The sequence below is a fragment of the Syngnathus leptorhynchus genome, chromosome 11 (genome assembly GCF_054491065.1).
Source record: "Syngnathus leptorhynchus isolate UIUO chromosome 11, UIUO_Slep, whole genome shotgun sequence".
Lineage (NCBI taxonomy): Eukaryota > Metazoa > Chordata > Actinopteri > Syngnathiformes > Syngnathidae > Syngnathus > Syngnathus leptorhynchus.
The window spans coordinates 5,897,730-5,915,902 of record NC_141205.1 but is presented as its reverse complement, the minus strand read 5'-3'; the positions used below and the strand labels follow the sequence as shown (position 1 = coordinate 5,915,902).

General features: G+C 39.7%; 4 protein-coding genes across 5 annotated transcripts; 2 read left to right on the top strand and 2 right to left on the bottom strand.

Moving 5' to 3' along the window:
- Positions 1–240: 240 nt before the first annotated feature.
- LOC147049062 (EEF1A lysine methyltransferase 3-like) lies at positions 241–2,258 on the top strand. Its single transcript, XM_085924427.1, has 3 exons — positions 241–619; positions 717–828; positions 999–2,258. The coding sequence occupies exons 1-3, from the start codon at positions 458–460 to the stop codon at positions 1,394–1,396; spliced, it is 672 nt and encodes a 223-aa protein (XP_085780553.1). The 5' UTR covers positions 241–457; the 3' UTR covers positions 1,397–2,258.
- A 1,714-nt stretch (positions 2,259–3,972) lies between these two features.
- LOC147049061 (uncharacterized) lies at positions 3,973–8,070 on the top strand. Its single transcript, XM_085925214.1, has one exon. The coding sequence runs from the start codon at positions 4,020–4,022 to the stop codon at positions 6,870–6,872; it is 2,853 nt and encodes a 950-aa protein (XP_085781340.1). The 5' UTR covers positions 3,973–4,019; the 3' UTR covers positions 6,873–8,070.
- cnpy2 (canopy FGF signaling regulator 2) lies at positions 7,291–9,253 on the bottom strand. Of its 2 annotated transcripts, XM_085925218.1 has the most exons (6): positions 9,137–9,253; positions 8,854–8,960; positions 8,625–8,740; positions 8,180–8,377; positions 7,992–8,088; positions 7,291–7,919 (listed from the first exon to the last, which is right to left on the bottom strand). In XM_085925218.1, exons 2-6 carry the CDS (start codon positions 8,951–8,953, stop codon positions 7,876–7,878), a joined length of 555 nt encoding a protein of 184 aa, XP_085781344.1. In that variant the 5' UTR covers positions 8,954–8,960; positions 9,137–9,253; the 3' UTR covers positions 7,291–7,875. The 2 variants fall into 2 exon arrangements, with proteins under 2 accessions (XP_085781344.1, XP_085781343.1); XM_085925217.1 differs by lacking the exon at positions 9,137–9,253 and having other exon boundaries at positions 7,293–7,919; positions 8,854–9,106.
- A 633-nt stretch (positions 9,254–9,886) lies between these two features.
- Positions 9,887–18,009, bottom strand: LOC147049059 (natural resistance-associated macrophage protein 2-like). Its single transcript, XM_085925215.1, has 17 exons — positions 17,846–18,009; positions 16,244–16,327; positions 15,667–15,803; positions 15,453–15,572; positions 15,260–15,379; positions 15,075–15,181; positions 14,883–14,953; positions 14,746–14,813; positions 14,523–14,678; positions 14,212–14,370; positions 14,050–14,136; positions 13,750–13,869; positions 13,480–13,629; positions 13,308–13,381; positions 12,837–12,990; positions 12,627–12,680; positions 9,887–10,753 (listed from the first exon to the last, which is right to left on the bottom strand). Exons 2-17 carry the CDS (start codon positions 16,275–16,277, stop codon positions 10,682–10,684), a joined length of 1,683 nt encoding a protein of 560 aa, XP_085781341.1. The 5' UTR covers positions 16,278–16,327; positions 17,846–18,009; the 3' UTR covers positions 9,887–10,681.
- Positions 18,010–18,173: the final 164 nt, after the last annotated feature.

Here is an 18,173-nt window from a genome sequence, read left to right as displayed (position 1 = left end):
ACAATTCCGCGTTAAACGAGGACCATCGCATGTACTGTTTTGGTTATATACATTTACTGAGAAAACTTGAATACGTGTACAATGTACACGTGGTGACAGCGTCTGTACCGATCCTCGTCTGACCCGGAACATAAACATGATTACCCTTTCAAAATAAAAGTCCACCAGCCATTCAAAAACTAACTGTTAATTTGAACGAATGCATTGCAAATAGTGTGTTTAATACACCGAGGTGTTAACTCGTATCTTATGAAGAATCGGATGGCATCCATCAAGTTCAAGCCTCCGCTGTTCGCCGAAATGCTCATTGACGAGCTGAGCTTGCTAAATAGCTAATGCTAGTTGACCCGGGAAATAAACCGGACAGGACTTTAAACTTAGTTGGGGGCTTTTCTTTTTTTTTTTTTTTTTTTACACCTGAAACAATTTTCTTCTTTCCATCAATCAATCAAGCACGATGAGCTGTTGCATGAATGATGATGATCCTTTTCCCGCTGACGAGTGTTTGTTCACTGACACCTTTTCTCAGGACAGTGTTTATAACATAATGGGACAGGAGCTGAGCATCATCCAGTTTTTCGGTGCAAACCTCGGCATGGCTGCTCCAGTGTGGGAATCCGTAAGTATTACTTTTATGTCAACTTTGCAAAAAAAAATGCCTTTTTTATTTAACTTTGCACCTGCGTGCGTTATGTGCCTTGTGTGTGCACTTGCAGGCGTTACAATTGTGTCGATACTTTGAGGAGCATAGTGTGGAGTGGCGTGGGAGACACGTCATCGAACTGGGATCGGGAACTGGTGTTGTTGGGATTTTGGCTGCTCGCCTCGGTATGTGATGCAGTACACTTAGTTTAGCGCGCCTGTGACGTCACGTCAGATCATTAACATTGTGCGATAGAGAAGAAACCCTGGTCACTTGAAGCATGAATGTAAATATCCATTTCTTGATTTTTTTTTTATCCACAAAAATACACGTTATTATTTCTCTTGACTTCTAGGCGCAGATGTGACCCTCACAGATCTTCCCGTGACTCTTCCACAGCTTGAAGCCAATGTCTGTGCCAACATGCCATCCAGCGGTTGGCCATCTGCTCCTCCCACTGTCCTCCCTCTGTCTTGGGGTGAGGACCACATGAAGTTCCCCTCAGACTGGGACCTGGTGCTGGGAGCAGATATCGTTTATATCCCTGAGATGTTTCCACTGTTAGTGGACACGCTGGCTCATTTGTGCAAGAATAAAGGTGTGGTTTACCTGTCCTGCAAAATGCGGAAAGAGCACAAGACGGCAAGTTTTTTCAAAGAGCATCTGCCAACAAGATTTAATGTACAATTTGTGCAGCGCTATGACAATCTAAACATTAATATTTACACAGCGTCTTTTAAAAAAGCCCGTTAAGAGCGTCGACATTTTTACCAAGGAGATGATTTAACAATTTGGGATAAGAAGCAAATGTCACATTGTCACTTTTATATCATAATTTTTCAAATTTTAGTTTATTTTTTTTTATAGTGGGTACTACATCTGTCTCACAGTCGAAAGGGTCTGGGTTTGAATCTCTACTCAGCACTTCCTGTGTGGATTTTGCATGCTCTCGTCAAGCTTATATGCGTTTCCTGCAGATACTCTGCTTTTCTTCTATTTTCCAGAATTGGATCATTTTAGATTAAATTAGGTGTGAATGTAAGTGTGAATGGTTGTCAACGGCGACCAGTTTGGAGTGTACTCCACCCCAGAGTAAATAGGGCAATATGAATGGCTGGATTTTATGATTAAATGTCTTTAATACGAACAAAGCACATTCCACATTTCATGTTGACGTGTTAATGTTGACTTAATTCTCTTGAGAAACGATGAAAATAATCTTCATGATGGAGATACTGATTGTAGTTATATAACTACTTCTTGATGATTGTTAAAGCAGTCAGATTGTGATACAGAATTTGATATTCAAATTAGGGATCGGCATTTCAATATATTACCTTGATCAGCTATGGGGAACCTGATTAAGTCATTATGTTGAAAAAAATGTTTGGAACTTGTGTTGATTTTAGAGTTCTCATCTTATTTCCAACAAAAAAACAAAAAAACAGTTGAGACTGAATTTTGCTTCAAGACAAGTAGTGCATTCCATTTTGCTTCAAGGTACAAATAATCGACAATTTAATTGTTTACACAATCTGAGGTATTCCTAATGACTTCACCTCACAATCCTAATGTACGTGAGATGATCGAAATGACTATTGAATAAAATAAATGATGAACGTTGTACATTTTATTGTATTTTTTAATTGAGACATTTGCCACCCCTAACAATGATGACTCCCTCCACACCAACTATTCTGTCGACATCAACAGATTGTTCTGCCTCTGTCCCGCTGTCTGCTCCTGATGCTTCATCCGCACTCCCCCTCACTCTGCTGATGTACTGACTTTCTGTTCAGCAAAGGAAAGCCTGTTTGTCACGCTGGAGAGTTCCGAAGAAAAGGGAGGTACGGCATCCGCCGGCCTTCTGCTATAATCGAGTCCACAAAGCAATTGATCCCAACAGTTCCATGCAGCTTTGATCACGTTGTGCAGGGCGTTTAGTCATCAGTAAATAGGAAAAGGTAATGAAAGACGATGGAGACCATTTTTATGAATATAGCATCTTAATGACAAATTAAACAATTTAAATACGTCATTTTTATTAGTTTTATAAAGATTGAGCGTATTTTAGTTGTTTTGAAATACCTGATGGCATCACACTGATGTGTGTGTGTGCGTGTGTGTGTGTGTGTGTGTGTGTGTGTGTGTGTGTGTGTGTGTCGAGTGGGAGGGGGACTGACCACCCCCGCCTCCTTTAAAACAAGTTGTCCTATTTGGACCTCTCATGTCATACTTCACAAGCAGAGAGGAAATTATAATCATTGACTGAAGGTATGTGTTCTACTTTTTTTTTTTTTTTGGAAGTAACAGAACCGAAGATATATTAATACCACAAAATATATTTTAGATCAAGTAATCTGAGCATATTATGGATTTATGGCCCAAGACTCAAGAGCCGCTGCCCCAGTACACCAGATATGATACAGTGCCTGGCAGAAATTATGCATATAAGTAAGTATTTACATACAGTAAGTAATATTGCCTGGGGTAGTGTTTTTTATTTTTTCTTCTTCTTTTTGGAGACAGACCTTTCCGAAGAAGTAGATTGCTTGCATGCTTTATTAATGCATTGAGAAGTTTTTCATTTTTAGTTGTTTTCTTTGCTAAATCAAGGCCAACCATGTGACTTTCTTATTTTTAAAGGTAAAAATATTTTATTTTTTAGGGGTCAAAAAGTCGCCACCATTAAATCTATGCAGGACATTTTTAAGTAACTTTTTAACATTTTCAAATGTCATACGGCTGTGGGGAAAAAAAGTACCAACACTTTAACTGTCTGGGAAGTGTAAAAAGAACTGACCCAATTAGAAAAAAATATTTTGGTGCAGTTCCAAAACTGGCAGTGAAAGAAAATAGCATCAAGGCAGCTAACCTTAGGTTGTGATATTTTTTCTCTCCTTTTTTTTTTTTTTTTTATCCACATAGCCATCATGAAAGACATCAGCCAACATACTATCCTCCAGATAGCCATGACGAGCACCGGAATTATGTCAGAGAGTCCAGCTACTGGACGTTACCTCGATCAAGAACAGGAGGAACGCTGCTGCATCGCACCACCTGGACTGAGCCACAGGTGTGTGCTTCCAATTCTTCTCAGCAACCTTTTATTTGGGGTCATCATTCTCAGCAGAACATGGGAGACTTTGGATCAGCTGGACACCATGAGAGAGAAGGATGGCAAAGAAGGTGGGAGCCCTCCAATCTTGTTCGTTACAGGGAGTCGTCCAAGAGGGACAGCAGTAGCTACCGAGAGCTGGAAGCCTGGGCTGCTCGTTACAGTCATTCCCTTCCAAGGAGGCGGCGGATAGAGGCGGAGCTTAGGGGGGCCTCCCACGGGTTTTTGGAGAACAGACGAACTGGGATAGACTCTCGTATGGCAGCAATGCAGCAAGTTGGACAATGTGCTAGCACCAGAGATGATCCAGAACCGTGGGAAGAAGCAGTCAAGCAACAAACATATAGTCCAGCTCAAGCCCCCGATATGAGCCACGTGATGGACGTCAACGCAAAGATCCAAAGGAGAATGTTTGGTCAGCCCCCAGGTTATGTTGCACCTCCTCCCTATAAAGGTTCATCACTTATGCCCCACTATTGGCAGCAGAAGATACAAGATAAACCAGACAGGAGCCAAAAACTCTACCAAAGGAATCCAGTCCACAATCCACATATTCCAAACAAGGACTTGACGTTACCACGAATCTCACAAGAAGTTATGACAAAGATAATCCAAGAATCATCCCCGAAAGTGATCGAAGGACGGAAATTCAGTTTGAACAAGAAGACAGGTGGGTTGACAATTTTTTGTTTAGTGTCTCGGATAGCAGGTCCAACAGAACACCCATCAATGACTGTTAGTGATCAAACAAACACTCCGAATACAGATCTTGAAAAATGTTCATCTATCATTGGTGAAAATATCCAAACATCCGAGGTGGCAGATGAAGTGGACAATAAGGCACTGACGTCTGCATTGACCTTTGGGGACAGACAACTCAAACCTACAAAGATGTCATCAAGTTGCGCAAAAACTGGACTGCCAGAAGAAGAACTCCAAAAGATGGACAAGACAGACAGTTGCACAAATAACTTAAATAATGCAGAGTCGACATTTGAGAAACGAGCCACTCAGTCAGCCAAATATCCTTTGTGGAGGGAGCCAAGTTTCACAAAAAAGAATAAGAGTCCGCTTGGCATGGAAGTAAGAAGACTCGATATCAAACAAGGCCCCGAAACAGACGAGGGAAAAGATCTTCTAGTGATTGACACAACATGCGTTGTTGTCAAAATGGAACTCATTGAGTCTCCCAAGAAGGAACACGTTCACCTCTTGGGATCCACAACGAGTAGTCTCACCTCTTCCAGCCAATCCTGCAGTCTCCTTAGCCAAGAGTTGCCTCCTGATCAAAACATTGAATTAAACCGATTGCCGATAAACAGCCTGAACGTGGACCATACAGCAAAAACGACTCTTATGAGTGAAAATGCTGCAGGAGAATCTTTGGAGGAGCAAGCTGAAAGGATCTTTGGTATCCACCTTCATGCAGACTCACTTCCTCACAAGTCCATGAAAGACGCAGACAAGGGATTAGATGAAGCAAACAAAAATGAAATGAAAGGGAAGCTATCAAAAGAAACCACCAAGGAGGAGCAGTCGCAGAACCAAAATAAGGAAACGACATTCGATGATGAAGATATAAGTCCTACTGTTGGTTGTGATAACTTTTCAGGAACTCAGAAGCAGGTCTTTAATGTGTTCAACCTAGATGGGACTAACGGCCAATCTGGAATAGACAATGTGGATCACTTTGACATAATGGAGGTTCCTCCAGGTGGGTTCACTCAAGAATCAACCAATCCTGAGCAAAGTCACATCAGCAATGATGTCATTCAATCTGTCACTCCACTTCCTGCTTTTTCAAATCCTCTCTTAGTTGAGGCCCAAGAGTCCAATCCTAGTTTTATGCCACCACCTTTAGCTGTTCAGGTGCTACCGTGTTTCTCAGAGATTGAGGAAGCTCCAGATATCGAGTCAGGAACTCTCGATCTGATCGCCGATTGCACACTTCAACCGGAAACCGTATCGCTGGAAAATTTGCCGACTTTGGTTCCCCTCATTGACCCTTCAACTCTGCCTTCTGATGTAACTAATTCCATTGCAATACCTGACTTTGAGGTTAGTAAGGAAGACCAAGATGAAAAGGGACAATCATCACAGTATGGTGAGCTCAGCGATGATGGTACAGATGAATTGGTGGCACAACAGCAAATAGCATGTGACCCAGCCAATGAAGATACCATTGATACAGCTCTGGAGCTTCTAGACCCAAATTCCAGGACATCCCAAGGCAATCCTGCAGAACTCAACGCTGAGCATCAACTCGTCTGCAGTCAAACTGAAGAAGTGAACAAGACAGATGATTCAGAAGAGCATTTTCAAAAAGTGCCCTCATTCCAAAGTGAGGATGAGGAGATCAAATCTTTGGACTTCCAAGCGATAGATGTCAAAGTGATAGAGCCTAACGCGGAGTCACCTGAGGACAACAAGGACTTGGCAGGTCTTGAGGAACAGACAAGTGAGTGTCTGAGTGACCTTCTATTATCTCCTAGCTTGCCTTCTGAAACAAACCATGAAGTTGAACCCCAAACTCTCACTCCACCACAAGCGTCAAAAGAAGAAACTGAATCAGCCTGCCATGATTGTCCTGTTGGAGAACCTAACTGTATCTCTGGTCTTCTTCCACTGGACTCTTTGCCTTCTGAAAATTCACCTCCTCCTGAGGAAGATGAAAGCGTCCCCCTTGGTATCGCCGAGGGTGCAGAGCTTGAATATCCCAACTCACTGTGGGACGCAGTGAATCGCATCAGGAAACATACAGCTCCGGACTCTGAGAACGAAGAAGAAGAAATGTTTGACTTTTGGGATCCTGGGAATGCAGATGTCAATTTGGACGGGGAAGTCTTTGAGGAACCTGAGGTTTTAAAGGGCACCTGTGCATTGCCACAGCCATGGCGTGAGGACGACACGCTGTCTTGCAGTAGCGCCAGCAGCCATGACTCCGGGGACACGGTTATTATAGCAGATGACGACTGCCTGGTTGAAGCTGAAAATAATACGACAGGTGAGGAAGAGGGAGAAGTGGATGGAGATGAAAGACAATGTGACCAGATTGAGAAGGACCAAATTGTGGACGACGGGTTGGCATCAAAAGACGAGGAAAGCATGTAAATATGCAGACTTTACTGTTGTACTAAACGATTTACTCAATGTGGTTTTATTAGACTTTAACCTACATATTCAAAAAGGAATGAATCATAAAACATAAAATGTTGTGACATGTTACACACGCAAAAAATATGAAATACTCCAAATTCAATGTCTGGATATTTGGCATCTAAATATTATGCTCCAGTAATAACCACCTGACATTGTCAATATAAATGTGAATAATTAATTTGATCATTTTTTTATTCTGCTCTTTTATTATAAGTGTTTGAGTTATTCTCTATCTCTGCATCTTATCTGATTGTAATTATATTTGATTTCAGAATGATATCCATGTCATCGAAACAGATTGGAATTAAACTATCAAATAAGGAATCCTATCAATGAAACATTTAGCATTTAGGAGCAATGAAATGTTGAGGTAATAATTTGGGCAGGGCTTGTGAAGTAAAGCAATTGAGCTGTGTTTTTAAAATGTGTAGACAAGAGTGCATTCATAAAATATTGCATATCAATAATGGAGGAAAAGCAGATGCAGAAATCTGACATTTATACAAAAATTGGCTTCATACAATTGAAAATAGTAGAAAAATGACAGCAAAATATTTGGTGGGTGTGAACACTTGTGAAACATATTCAACAGTCAAGCAAATTTATCTAAAGGGTCATAATATTTCCTCTCCTATTTCTTTATAAGCATTCTAAAGTAGGCGGTTTTACGTTATGAAATATCCTGCAACTAAGTTTGAACAGTTTCACAGTCAAAATAATGTGCTCATCGAATTAAAGAGATAGTAATGCTGATGTGAGGTAGAGATATAAGGGGTGATGAAATGGTACTAAAAACAAAAAGTCATTGCAAACCCCTTATACTCCATAACTGAAGTAACATTTGAAATCTGTGCAGTTTTTAGACATGACTAGATATTTCGCCTCCGTCGCTACCGCCATGGCGTGAGTCGGCCTTTATCAGCTGAAGAGAGACGGCCGCCATGGCGTGAGGATGTCAAAGTTCATCGTGTGGGATTTTCAAAGCATGGTCACAAAGATCTGGCAGGGAATAGAAGTAAAATGCAATGAGAAAATTAAACGCTGATGAAACTGTGTGTATGAAAAATGCACCTGTTCGCTTGCTGCAGAGTTTGTCTTTGACATTTTCTGTCTCATGAGAGAAGAATTCGATGATTTCGTCTTCATGCTGCTCTGCGATGGCTTCGCACTGCCACAAGTCATCAAGATAAATACTTTCAAGACTCACGATGAATTTTAATAAATCACAATTACAAAAATCTTCAGTGCATTGTACTCACTGCAAATTTTAAACTGCCGGCGATTCTTGAATCCAGCGTTGCCTCTGAGAGGTCCATGGCCTCACCGTTACGAGATTTGACCCTAATGTAAGACTTCCTGGTGGTGGCATCGTCTATGCGCTCACCATAGTCCTCCATCCTCTCACACATGCTCTCCAAAAGCTCCAGGAGGTTTCCCTCAGAGCGTGCCAGAGGAACCTGCCAGCAGATGTGGATTACAACCAGTGTAGTAGTTATGGTGACGATTCACAATCATCTCAAAGTTATGTATTTTCTCTTCCCCCCCCCCCCCAAATTAAATTTATTTTGTTTCTATATCTATGACTTTTTTTCCCCATATCTAAAAATGACCATGCCATCTTTCAATTTTAAAAATCGAATGCAGTCCTTGAGCACAAAAGTTTACTGTCTCCTGCTAAGATAAATGACTAGATAGCATACCGACCTCCCTGATAGACTGACTACCATCTGGGTTGATTCGAAATGAGCCTGTCTGGATCATTTTCTTGGGGTCAATTTGGGAGATGGCCCACTCCATCTCGTCCACCAGAGCCCTGCAAGCTGAGGGGTGATACGAGGACCATTTACTATTTGGTTTTTTGCACAATGGAGCATTCATTAAAAAAAAATGAATTGCCATTTGCACAATCATAAAAGATGTAACGTGCACCAACCTCCACATCGGATGTCTTGACCTTGTCTGGCTGTTTGGCAGGTGCTCAGTAGGAGGAAGAAGAGCACACAGGTTGAAAGCAGGAGAGCCACTTCCCTCATGTTGCATCTATTTAACACAATAATGACGACAGAGGGTTGATCGGCAGAAAAGCTCACGATGATGGAAGAAATTAGCCGGCTTCCTTTTAAGCAAGAGTGAGAAAACCTGCAGCAAATTACACGAACGCTAGTGAAATAGATATTTAAAGTGGCATGGCAGGACAAAGTCATGATGATACTCACCAGATGCGGATGGTGATTTGGGAGAGTTAATAGCTCATCTTGTTCGGCGAAATGTGATGACGTACAAGCTGCCACGTCATACCTCAACATGGGAGACAGCGACACCCTGTGGCCGGGATGACGCTCAAACTTGCGGGCACGCACAAATATGTACTGATGCGGTCTTGGGACTGGCAACTGGGAACAGTTACTAAAATTACTCAAGTATCTCTCTGGGCTGTTTTATAAAAGGCTGGAATTGAAAGGCTATACATTGCTGATTCTTGAAAGTAAATTATCTGAATGAAACCAATCAAATGTCTTAATGAACTTCTTTGTGGAACATGGACATTTTTGTAATGTGGAAAATTAAAGACTGCACTCATATTTTTCTAGAGTAAAGACAGTAGACCTAATTTACAAAACGCAAATTCACTTAATGTTTATTAAATTACACACAGTATCCAATTATGTCTAAAGGTAACAAAAACTGAACTGTGTATGAGTTTATATATATATATATATATATATATATATATACATATATATATATATATATATATATATATATACATATATATATATATATATATATATATATATATATATATATATATATATATATACATATACATATATATATACACACATATATATATACATACATATATATATACACACATATATATATACACACATATATATATACACACATATATATATATATATATATATATATATATATATATATATATATATATATATATATATATATATATATATATAAACAATGTCAGTTTCTTGTCTTTACAGCTGGTTTATCATGTAATACGTGTTCATAAATATACTCTTCCATCATTCAGTTAGACATGGACACAATAGCATTTGTTTTAAGTGTGAATTGGTTGTTAAGCACTTTGTAACAGTGATTATTTTTCTTTGCACTTCCAAGAACATTTATGCACTGAGCGTAATAGACCATACAATAAATAGATGCATTACCCAGTACAAAATTTAGTTAGAAAGGGGGGCGGGGCAGAGATACATTTTAAAAATACATTTTAAAAAATGACAATATTTGGTCCTATAGTCAAACCTGACTTTTTTTTTTTTTCTCTGATGCGAGATGTGAGGCACAAAGGTGGAGGCAATAGAGGGAGAAGATATGAGTTGATCAAAAATGATTAGTGTTAACAACATTGATACTAACCAGTAGGTTATATTTTGAAGGTGTTCACCGACACTTTAGTACTCCAGCATATTGAACAAAAAAAGGCTTAATGCGAACACCCACAAAGCAAAACTCAAACCTTAAAAATAAATTAGCAAATATATTATTGATACATGAGATGGTGTTTTTGGTACGTTCTTCTGCTGCATATTTATTTTATTCACATCATTTTCATCAAACACAAAGTGCAATGTGGGCCCATGTCTTGGTAGAAGTTGCAGAGACATAAACAACATCAGCAGGGCACTTTAAAGTGGAAGGCACTGTAGGTAAAGATACTGGCCATGCAGCAGGAATCTCATTGGTGTTCTTGACCTCCATCACGTTGTCTTCTCCTATCGCTCGATCATACCGTCCACATCCATGTCATTCATTAAGTAAATATCTGTATGGCGTGCAAGCCCCATCTGCAGGAGAGAGGAAAAGCAGAGATGCACATTTCATCAGTGTGGTAGATTTGGACAATCATATATTTAAAAATGATCCCTAACTGATTATCCCTATTGTTAACAATCAATTTGTAGGATTGAATTGTAAAATCCGACATGCAGCACAAACACGGAGAACGAGAAGTAGGGAAATAACTGTACTTATTTGGGCCCATTTGTGCATCTGTGAGACTACAGAATCAAAGAGGTGATTTATGAATTTAAAAAATATGACAGTGAGGTTAATCACATGACTTTGTTGATTTGAATTAGTGATGCATTGAGGGTGCTCACCTTTCCTCATTTAACCCTGGAAAATCCTGAAAGAGATCGATTACTACACATGCTACACTGTCTCGCATCCAGAGAGTGTTTTAATAAGCTATTGTGGTGCTATTACAACGAATCCGATTATGTCGTAGCACTCTTTAGAATTGAGACATAAGACACCATGTAAGCAGTCTTTGGCGTTTATTTTAAACAAATGATGGGTCTCAGTCAGAAGAGGACACAAATGAGACAAATGTAGACAATACTGCATTCATGGTTTCTCTGCAACAGACCAAATGTGTATGAACACAAAAGCCATATTTTTTTTTAGCAAAAAGAGTTACAGAAGAATTACAATGGTGTGCTCCTTAGCGTAAATGACACTTTAGGAATGAAACGGACTTTTAATATGATGGATTAAAATGTGAATACAACATTTATCATAATACCAAAAAGACAAAGTAAAAATCAAGAAAAAAAAAAAACACTTCTACCACAGATGCACAAATAAAGATATCAGGTGCCATTTTGTGGCAGTAAACTAAGTACATGAAATGTGTACTTCGAATACTTGGACGAGTTCACATCACCTAATTCCGTTCGCATATGATCCCTTTCGCTAACAAGTCAGAAATTACACAAGGATAGTTATTTCACTAAAAAGACAGTCAAGCTTTTTAACAGTGTTTTCCTGATCAATCATCAGCACAGATGTAGCAGGACACACAAAAAAAGGGATCAGTCTAACCTGATTCATACTTGGACTCAAAATTGTGATCAAATGGAATCGCCTTAGCAGAATTGTGCAAAATTTCTCTATTCAGTGTTTTGGACATGTTACAGTCAGTCTCACAATATCAGAACACGACTCAGCTGGATATCATTTGGTATTTTAATTTTTAAGATTATTACTATATGAAACAAACAAATGCGGCAAATGAAAGTGAGTGAAAAAATTCAGTGCTTCAACTGCTGATAATGGAGCATACTGATGTAGACTGGGATGCCTCAAAAAAGATCATTAAACACCTTTTAGGTATGACGATGCGACGGTCAGAGGTGTGAATATTTTGAAGCGACTTTGTTCGTTTAAGTGTATTGAAATCTAAATACGGCTTCCACAGTTTGAGGTCTTTGCTCCAAGGTAATTCTGTACGACGACTGCTACATTTTCATAATTGATGTATAAATGCGGACTCCAACTTTTGTAGCTCATAGGTAAAAAAAAAAAATAATGCACTATTCAATTGCAAACAGAGCAATCTGGAAAGTTAGTGTCTAGAAACAGATTGTGTTCAACCCTTTAAATTTTTGAAGGAAAAAAAAATCTGATTTATACAAAATCGGATGAACGTTGTAGCATGCAAAGCCAAACGCTATCTTTGCACAATCCGATAACCGGTTCACCACAAAAAGAACACGAACGACTGACAGCGAAAAACACTTTGCCGTGAACTCCAACAGTCCCGGTTGACAACAGAGTCTTCAGAAGAAAGAGGAAGCCTGCTGGTTACTGTACAGTTCATCTCTAGGAGTCGCACTCAGACTGTTCCTCTATGAACACAGCAGGTTGATTGCTTACCCTGCTGCCAAAGTCCAGACAGGAGACGCCCAGGGCGACCAAACAGTGCCATATCTGCACACAAGACAGGAAAGACCAGCCAGTCAAATAAAGTCTTTGAGCGTAATGTGGAAGAGATTTTTTTTCTTGCTTACTCATTCCTGAAAAATGTGACACAGTGAGCACAACGCTATACACAAGCCTCATGTTGATTAATGTATTTCAACTCACCAAGTAGCCTACAAAGCACAGATATGCGACGGAGAGTAGAGCGGCCAGGACATAGAGCCAAATGCTGTGCAGAGTCGCCACATAGACCACCACAAAGTACATGTTGATGGCACAAACCAACAAAATGACAATGCCACCACCGATCTTCCAAAACCTGAAAGAAACAAGAACATACTCTCATTACCGATGCTACACATAGACAAATAATAATATCCCAGGCCATCCTTTAATAAGTGCTACCATTTTTTTTCTTCTGTTCCTTAGAAAGTTCTTTGCCATCAACATGTCATTAAATTTCCAGTAACTAGTATGAGAGACCATGACAGTGATAACCATCTAAGTCACATGACAACCAGAAGAGACAATTGCAAAATTTGGACACATCAATTCAGAGGTGTTGCCGCCAAACATTAATACTTGCATGTTGAGTAACTTTAACGAACGAGTTCATCTTATAACTGTCATGCTTACAAGCCATTGGCAAAGTCGTTCATGATGGATGTCAGGCTGGTGAAGGTCAAAATTGGGATCAAGGCAAACGGAAGCTGAAGGACGAAAAGTAGAATTGGTTGTGCACATCCTGTAACAAAACTAGCTTATGTCAATAGAATAGGTTTTGCAAGTCTTCAAAAATGAGTCAGACCTGCATGCTTTGTAAGACATTAAGGAAGTCGTTCATCCCAGTCAGATGCTGTACATCCTGAAAGATGGCGACCAGCAGCGTTGGTGTGATGGCGATGGAACGCGTCAGCAGCACTCGTGCGAAACGAGACCAACGAAGGTTTAGGAAACCCTTACCGAAGAGAGGGATGGAGAAAAACAAACAAACAAACAAACAAACAAACAAAAAAACCTAAGCACATTGCTCTCGTCTTTCCTTTGCTCAACATTATCAACAATCACGGAAACGTACCTCCATAACAAACTGTCCAGAGTAGGTGCCTGTCATGGTGGAGCTCTGCCCTGCTGCAAGGATACCGATGGCCCAGATGTAAAGCGCGGCGGGACCGAAGAAGCAGCCCAGAACCACTCCCTGAATAAATGGCATTAGATTACATGTGGAAAAAAGCATTTTTCACAATTCACTCATTCTCAGTGAGCTAATCCTGCAAAAGAAAATCTCCATTTACTAATTACATTACAAACACCTAATTATTCTGTTTACCTTGACCTTTTTAAACATGTTACAGGAAGTATTGACAAGCAGACGTACCCCTTTATATATATCAACTTCCAGTGTTTCATTGTTGTTAGGGAAGAGACCTTGGTGAGGGATATTGGTTACATTGCACTCTTGGTTCTGCGAGCAGAAAATAAAAACTTTAATTCAAATGAAATGAAATGACTTGATAAGCCTTCAGTCAAGTATACCCACCACTTGCCAGTTGGTCTTATTGTAGAAAGCCTGGGCAAAAACGGCGACGACAAAGACGTTGATGAGAAACGAAACAAAGAGTGCAATGGTCGACTCGATGAAGTAATACTTGTTGGCTTCCTTTACTTCCTTCTTATTTCGACGGTCAATATCACGAGACTGGTGCGTAGGGGAAATGAATGAGAGTTCGTAATATTAGTTTAGTACGTACTTTCACAGACACAAGCACATGATTCAAAGCCAACTTAAAAAACAGTGGTGGCTGTAGAGTTGGCAATAATATAATATATTTAGTACAAAACAATTCTCACTTTGACCAAAGCCGAGTGAAGGTAAATGTTGTGCGGCATGATGACAGCCCCTACGATGCCAACAGCCTGCTCCAGTTGCGTGGGCCCACATCCTTCACAGTACGGCACAAACATGCCCTTCAGCACCTCCCCCTGGTCTGGTTTTACAAGCACGTACTGCGAAGAGAAAAGCAAATGTCGTCGATGGAATCTTTTGAATTGAGATAGTGCGTGGGGGTGTTACCTCATAACCAAAACTGATAGCCATTACGGTGATAAGAAAGCCGAAGAAAGCTTCAAGTTTTCTCAGGCCTACAAAAGGGATCAGATGTTGTCAATCAACACGGAGGACAAACTACTGATTTAAAAATCATCACGTACCGTATTTGTCCAAAAAAAGGAATACAAATGTATCTGTGATGGTAATGAGTACTCCAGCCCATAAAGGTATCCTAGGAAGAGAAAAAAAAAAAAAAAAAAAAAAAAAAAAAAGAAGGTGACTTTGACTTACTGTAACAAAATATGTCACTTTCACATTGTCATAAGTAAAGATTGGATAGATGAGATACCTACTTGCCCACAGAGAGAAGATTGAGAGCTATTGCACAGCCAATCACTTCTTGCATGTCGGAACCAATAATCGCTAACTCCACCATGACCCACAGTATAATTCGTGGGACCTAAAGGAAAACAAAAAACATTTGCATTTTCACGTTGCCATTATTCTAAACTTAAAAAAAGGGAGAGTGAACGCTCACGGTGGAATATTGCCGGTTGCAGACTTCGGCCAAGTGCATTCCCGTGACCACGCCGAGACGTGCCGCCAACCTCTGCAACAACAGCCCGATGATGGTGGCTGACAAAAGCACCCATAGAAGCTGAAAAGGACAGACAAGATCAATCCCAAAGTAAAAATTACATTACAAGCCATTCACCATGAAGAATATTCACCTTAAATCCAGCTTTGGCTCCAGATTGCAGGTCGGACTCAATGTTGCCTGGATCTAAGTAGGCGATGCTCATCAAGAACCCGGGTCCGGTGAAAGCCCAGAGTTTCCTAAAACTGAACACCTGAAAAACAAAATAAATGGAGGAGGTGACTATCCTGCTTTAATTAGTCTGCAAAGTAAAAGCACAATTAAGCACGATGACTCTGTTTTAGTACCTGATTGACATTTTCAGGAATGGCCACCTTCTCTTCAAAGTATGTGGAGAAAGGCTCATCTAAGTCTGCGGGGGAGGCCGGAGGTGAGATGGAGCTGTAGTGGTTGGTCTGAGTGCCCCCGTCGTCAGGGGAATCCTCTAAAAATAACAAACCAAAAAAACAAACAAAGTTCAAAGTGGATTTGACTGATCACTGACACTAAATTACCTGACTCAGCCATTAAATGTCAAAACATTCTGACATTCCTGGGAAGACAGCGCATTGGAGAAATTTGTATCAACATTCCACTATGTGTGCACAAATAAAGCCAACTGAACTTTAGCCCGAACATTACTCACATGGCAATAAAGTTCACTTGAACTAAAGAAATTGTACCTAAAAAAAAAAAATCCACGTGGACTGGCAAATCTTACTGTACAACTACTTTTGTAGGTCTTGTATCAACATGAAAAGCAGTTTTGAATCTTTAAAAATATTTGCCATTCTAATGTTATGATGTGTGTGTTTGAGGTGTGTGTGTGTGTGTGTGTGTGCGAGTACACGGATTGCTCATGTTTCTGTTGTTGTAATCGGTTACCTTGGAGGAGGTCTCCATCCTGCTGGGCCTTCATCAGGGCAGGCCGATAGCTCCCTGAGAACTTGAGGGATGACTTTCAGCCTCCTAACAAAAATTACACAAAACAATCAGGATATTTTACTGAAGGCTTTTTTTCTTTTGTCTTGCTAAACATTTTCTGGAAATATGTTAACATTTTCATGTTTTTGGAGTGTGTTGAAGAATGAGGGATACAATATATTCTTAAATTGTTTATAATATGATTAAATTCATCAGAGAACAATGTACAATGTAACATATTTTTGGCCAAAGGTGAACTAATAAGTCAAAAGTTTCCCTTCTACTTGAAATGAAACCTTCCCCCTACATTTTTTTTTAAACTCCACTGTGCACAAACTTTTCTTTTTTTAAACTCTACTGTACACAACATTTTCTTTCAAGTCAACAATCCAAGGATGAAATGCCATCATTCCAGGCAAAGGGCAGAACCTTGAAACACTTCAGTTTGCAACAACACGGACTGGGCAGTCACATGACTCATCGTCATGAGGCAAATGCCTTGAAGTCACTTCTCCATTCAGTCAAGGTTTCACTTCAACTGCAATTAATATTGTGCACATCAATCAGTTTGCTGAGATTTGCAGAACTAATTTGAGGAATCATCAAAATAACCAATATGTCACAGACTAAATTCCAGTCTGGAACATAATGTTTTAAGTGTCAGCACTAATGCCTTTCATTTCTTATGTGAGCAGCATTCTTCCAAACTTTGAGTCATGTCTTGATAATCTGTTACTTAAAGTAAGGTCATAAAATCTAACGGTGAATAAACAAGTTGGGGGTTTTTTTCTGTCATAATGCATCAAATATAACAAGAAGCTGTAAGGGTGAAAGCATTGCCTGTACACTTGATAAAGGTTTTATGGTTGGTGACAGTTTTGACCTTGAAAGTCCCAGATTTGTGATAGCTAAATAATTTGGAAAGTTACTGCTCGATCAGAGTCATGGAACAAACATTGCAGACTTGGAAGTACCATTGTATGATGTGTATTAGGATAATATCAATTCACACCAAGTGTAAAAAAAATAAAAATGCTTTTATGATCTGAACGGAGAAAGCCATAATCGAGATAAGCCACTTTATCAGCATTAGGCAGCTTTTGCAATCACAAGTGCACATCTGTGACAACTCCCAAACGAACAAGTAACGTCTATGGTATAACAATACAAGTCTGAGGTGATCAAGTGCATTTCTAGCTATATTCAAAAAGGAAATCCACGAGTTAACCTTGGCAAAAGGGGAAAAAAAGAAAAATGACCCATCGCCATATCAACAATTATGGGGGGGGAATACTCTAACTCTAAATTACAACTGTGACTACAAACTATTCAAATTACAGTCTGTAGAACTAAAAATCTGATCAGAATTTATTTGTGTTTGAACAGCTCTACTTTTAGATTTCAAAATTTTTAATCTCTTCTTCTGGTGCCGTGGGAGGATTAAAAAATTATAAATGATAAAAAATACGGTAGACTGACACACACGATCACACATGCTACGTGCTAGCTTCCTGGATTGCATTGCTTAAGTGACCTCTATTAAAGTAATTTAAACAACCTTACCTGATGTTCGTGTAGGGAACAGCCACTAATAATATTATGATTCGACAATGTCCTCCGATATCCGACATGCACCATGGGGATTATCGATTAAGAAGCTGTCTTTTCAGATTAAACTCGGGTACACTTGTGTCTTCCTTGTCAGATCTTGCCATGTCAACTTTTAGTTCAAGAATTATTGCGCATGAGCGTAAACCCAACACAGCTCTGATTGGTCAAAGCAATGGGGGTAATGTACCCCTTTATTTTGTCTGTCAGGTAAAAGTAAGACTTGAGCTCGGAGTAAATTGCAGCATGATCAGTAGGAGGAGCTGTTGCTGTGAATGCGTAT

Bases quoted from the DNA above. Each gene is read 5' to 3' on its own strand.
- cnpy2 (XM_085925218.1), bottom strand. From the start codon at position 8,953: ATGAGGGAAGTGGCTCTCCTGCTTTCAACCTGTGTGCTCTTCTTCCTC. The intron at 8,741-8,853 runs GTTGGTGCACGT...ATCACCCCTCAG, and splicing joins TCAAGACATCCGATGTGGAG to CTTGCAGGGCTCTGGTGGAC. The intron at 8,089-8,179 runs GTGAGTACAATG...GACTTGTGGCAG, and splicing joins CCGGCAGTTTAAAATTTGCA to TGCGAAGCCATCGCAGAGCA.
- LOC147049059 (XM_085925215.1), bottom strand. From the start codon at position 16,277: ATGAAGGCCCAGCAGGATGGAGACCTCCTCCAAG. The intron at 13,382-13,479 runs GTCTGACTCATT...TTCGTCCTTCAG, and splicing joins ATGTCTTACAAAGCATGCAG to CTTCCGTTTGCCTTGATCCC. The intron at 10,754-12,626 runs GTAAGCAATCAA...TCTCTCCTGCAG, and splicing joins GTCTGGACTTTGGCAGCAGG to ATGGGGCTTGCACGCCATAC.
- LOC147049062 (XM_085924427.1), top strand. From the start codon at position 458: ATGAGCTGTTGCATGAATGATGATGATCCTTTTCCCGCTGACGAGTGT. The intron at 620-716 runs GTAAGTATTACT...GTGCACTTGCAG, and splicing joins CTGCTCCAGTGTGGGAATCC to GCGTTACAATTGTGTCGATA. The intron at 829-998 runs GTATGTGATGCA...CTTGACTTCTAG, and splicing joins GATTTTGGCTGCTCGCCTCG to GCGCAGATGTGACCCTCACA.
- LOC147049061 (XM_085925214.1), top strand. From the start codon at position 4,020: ATGGCAGCAATGCAGCAAGTTGGACAATGTGCTAGCACCAGAGATGAT.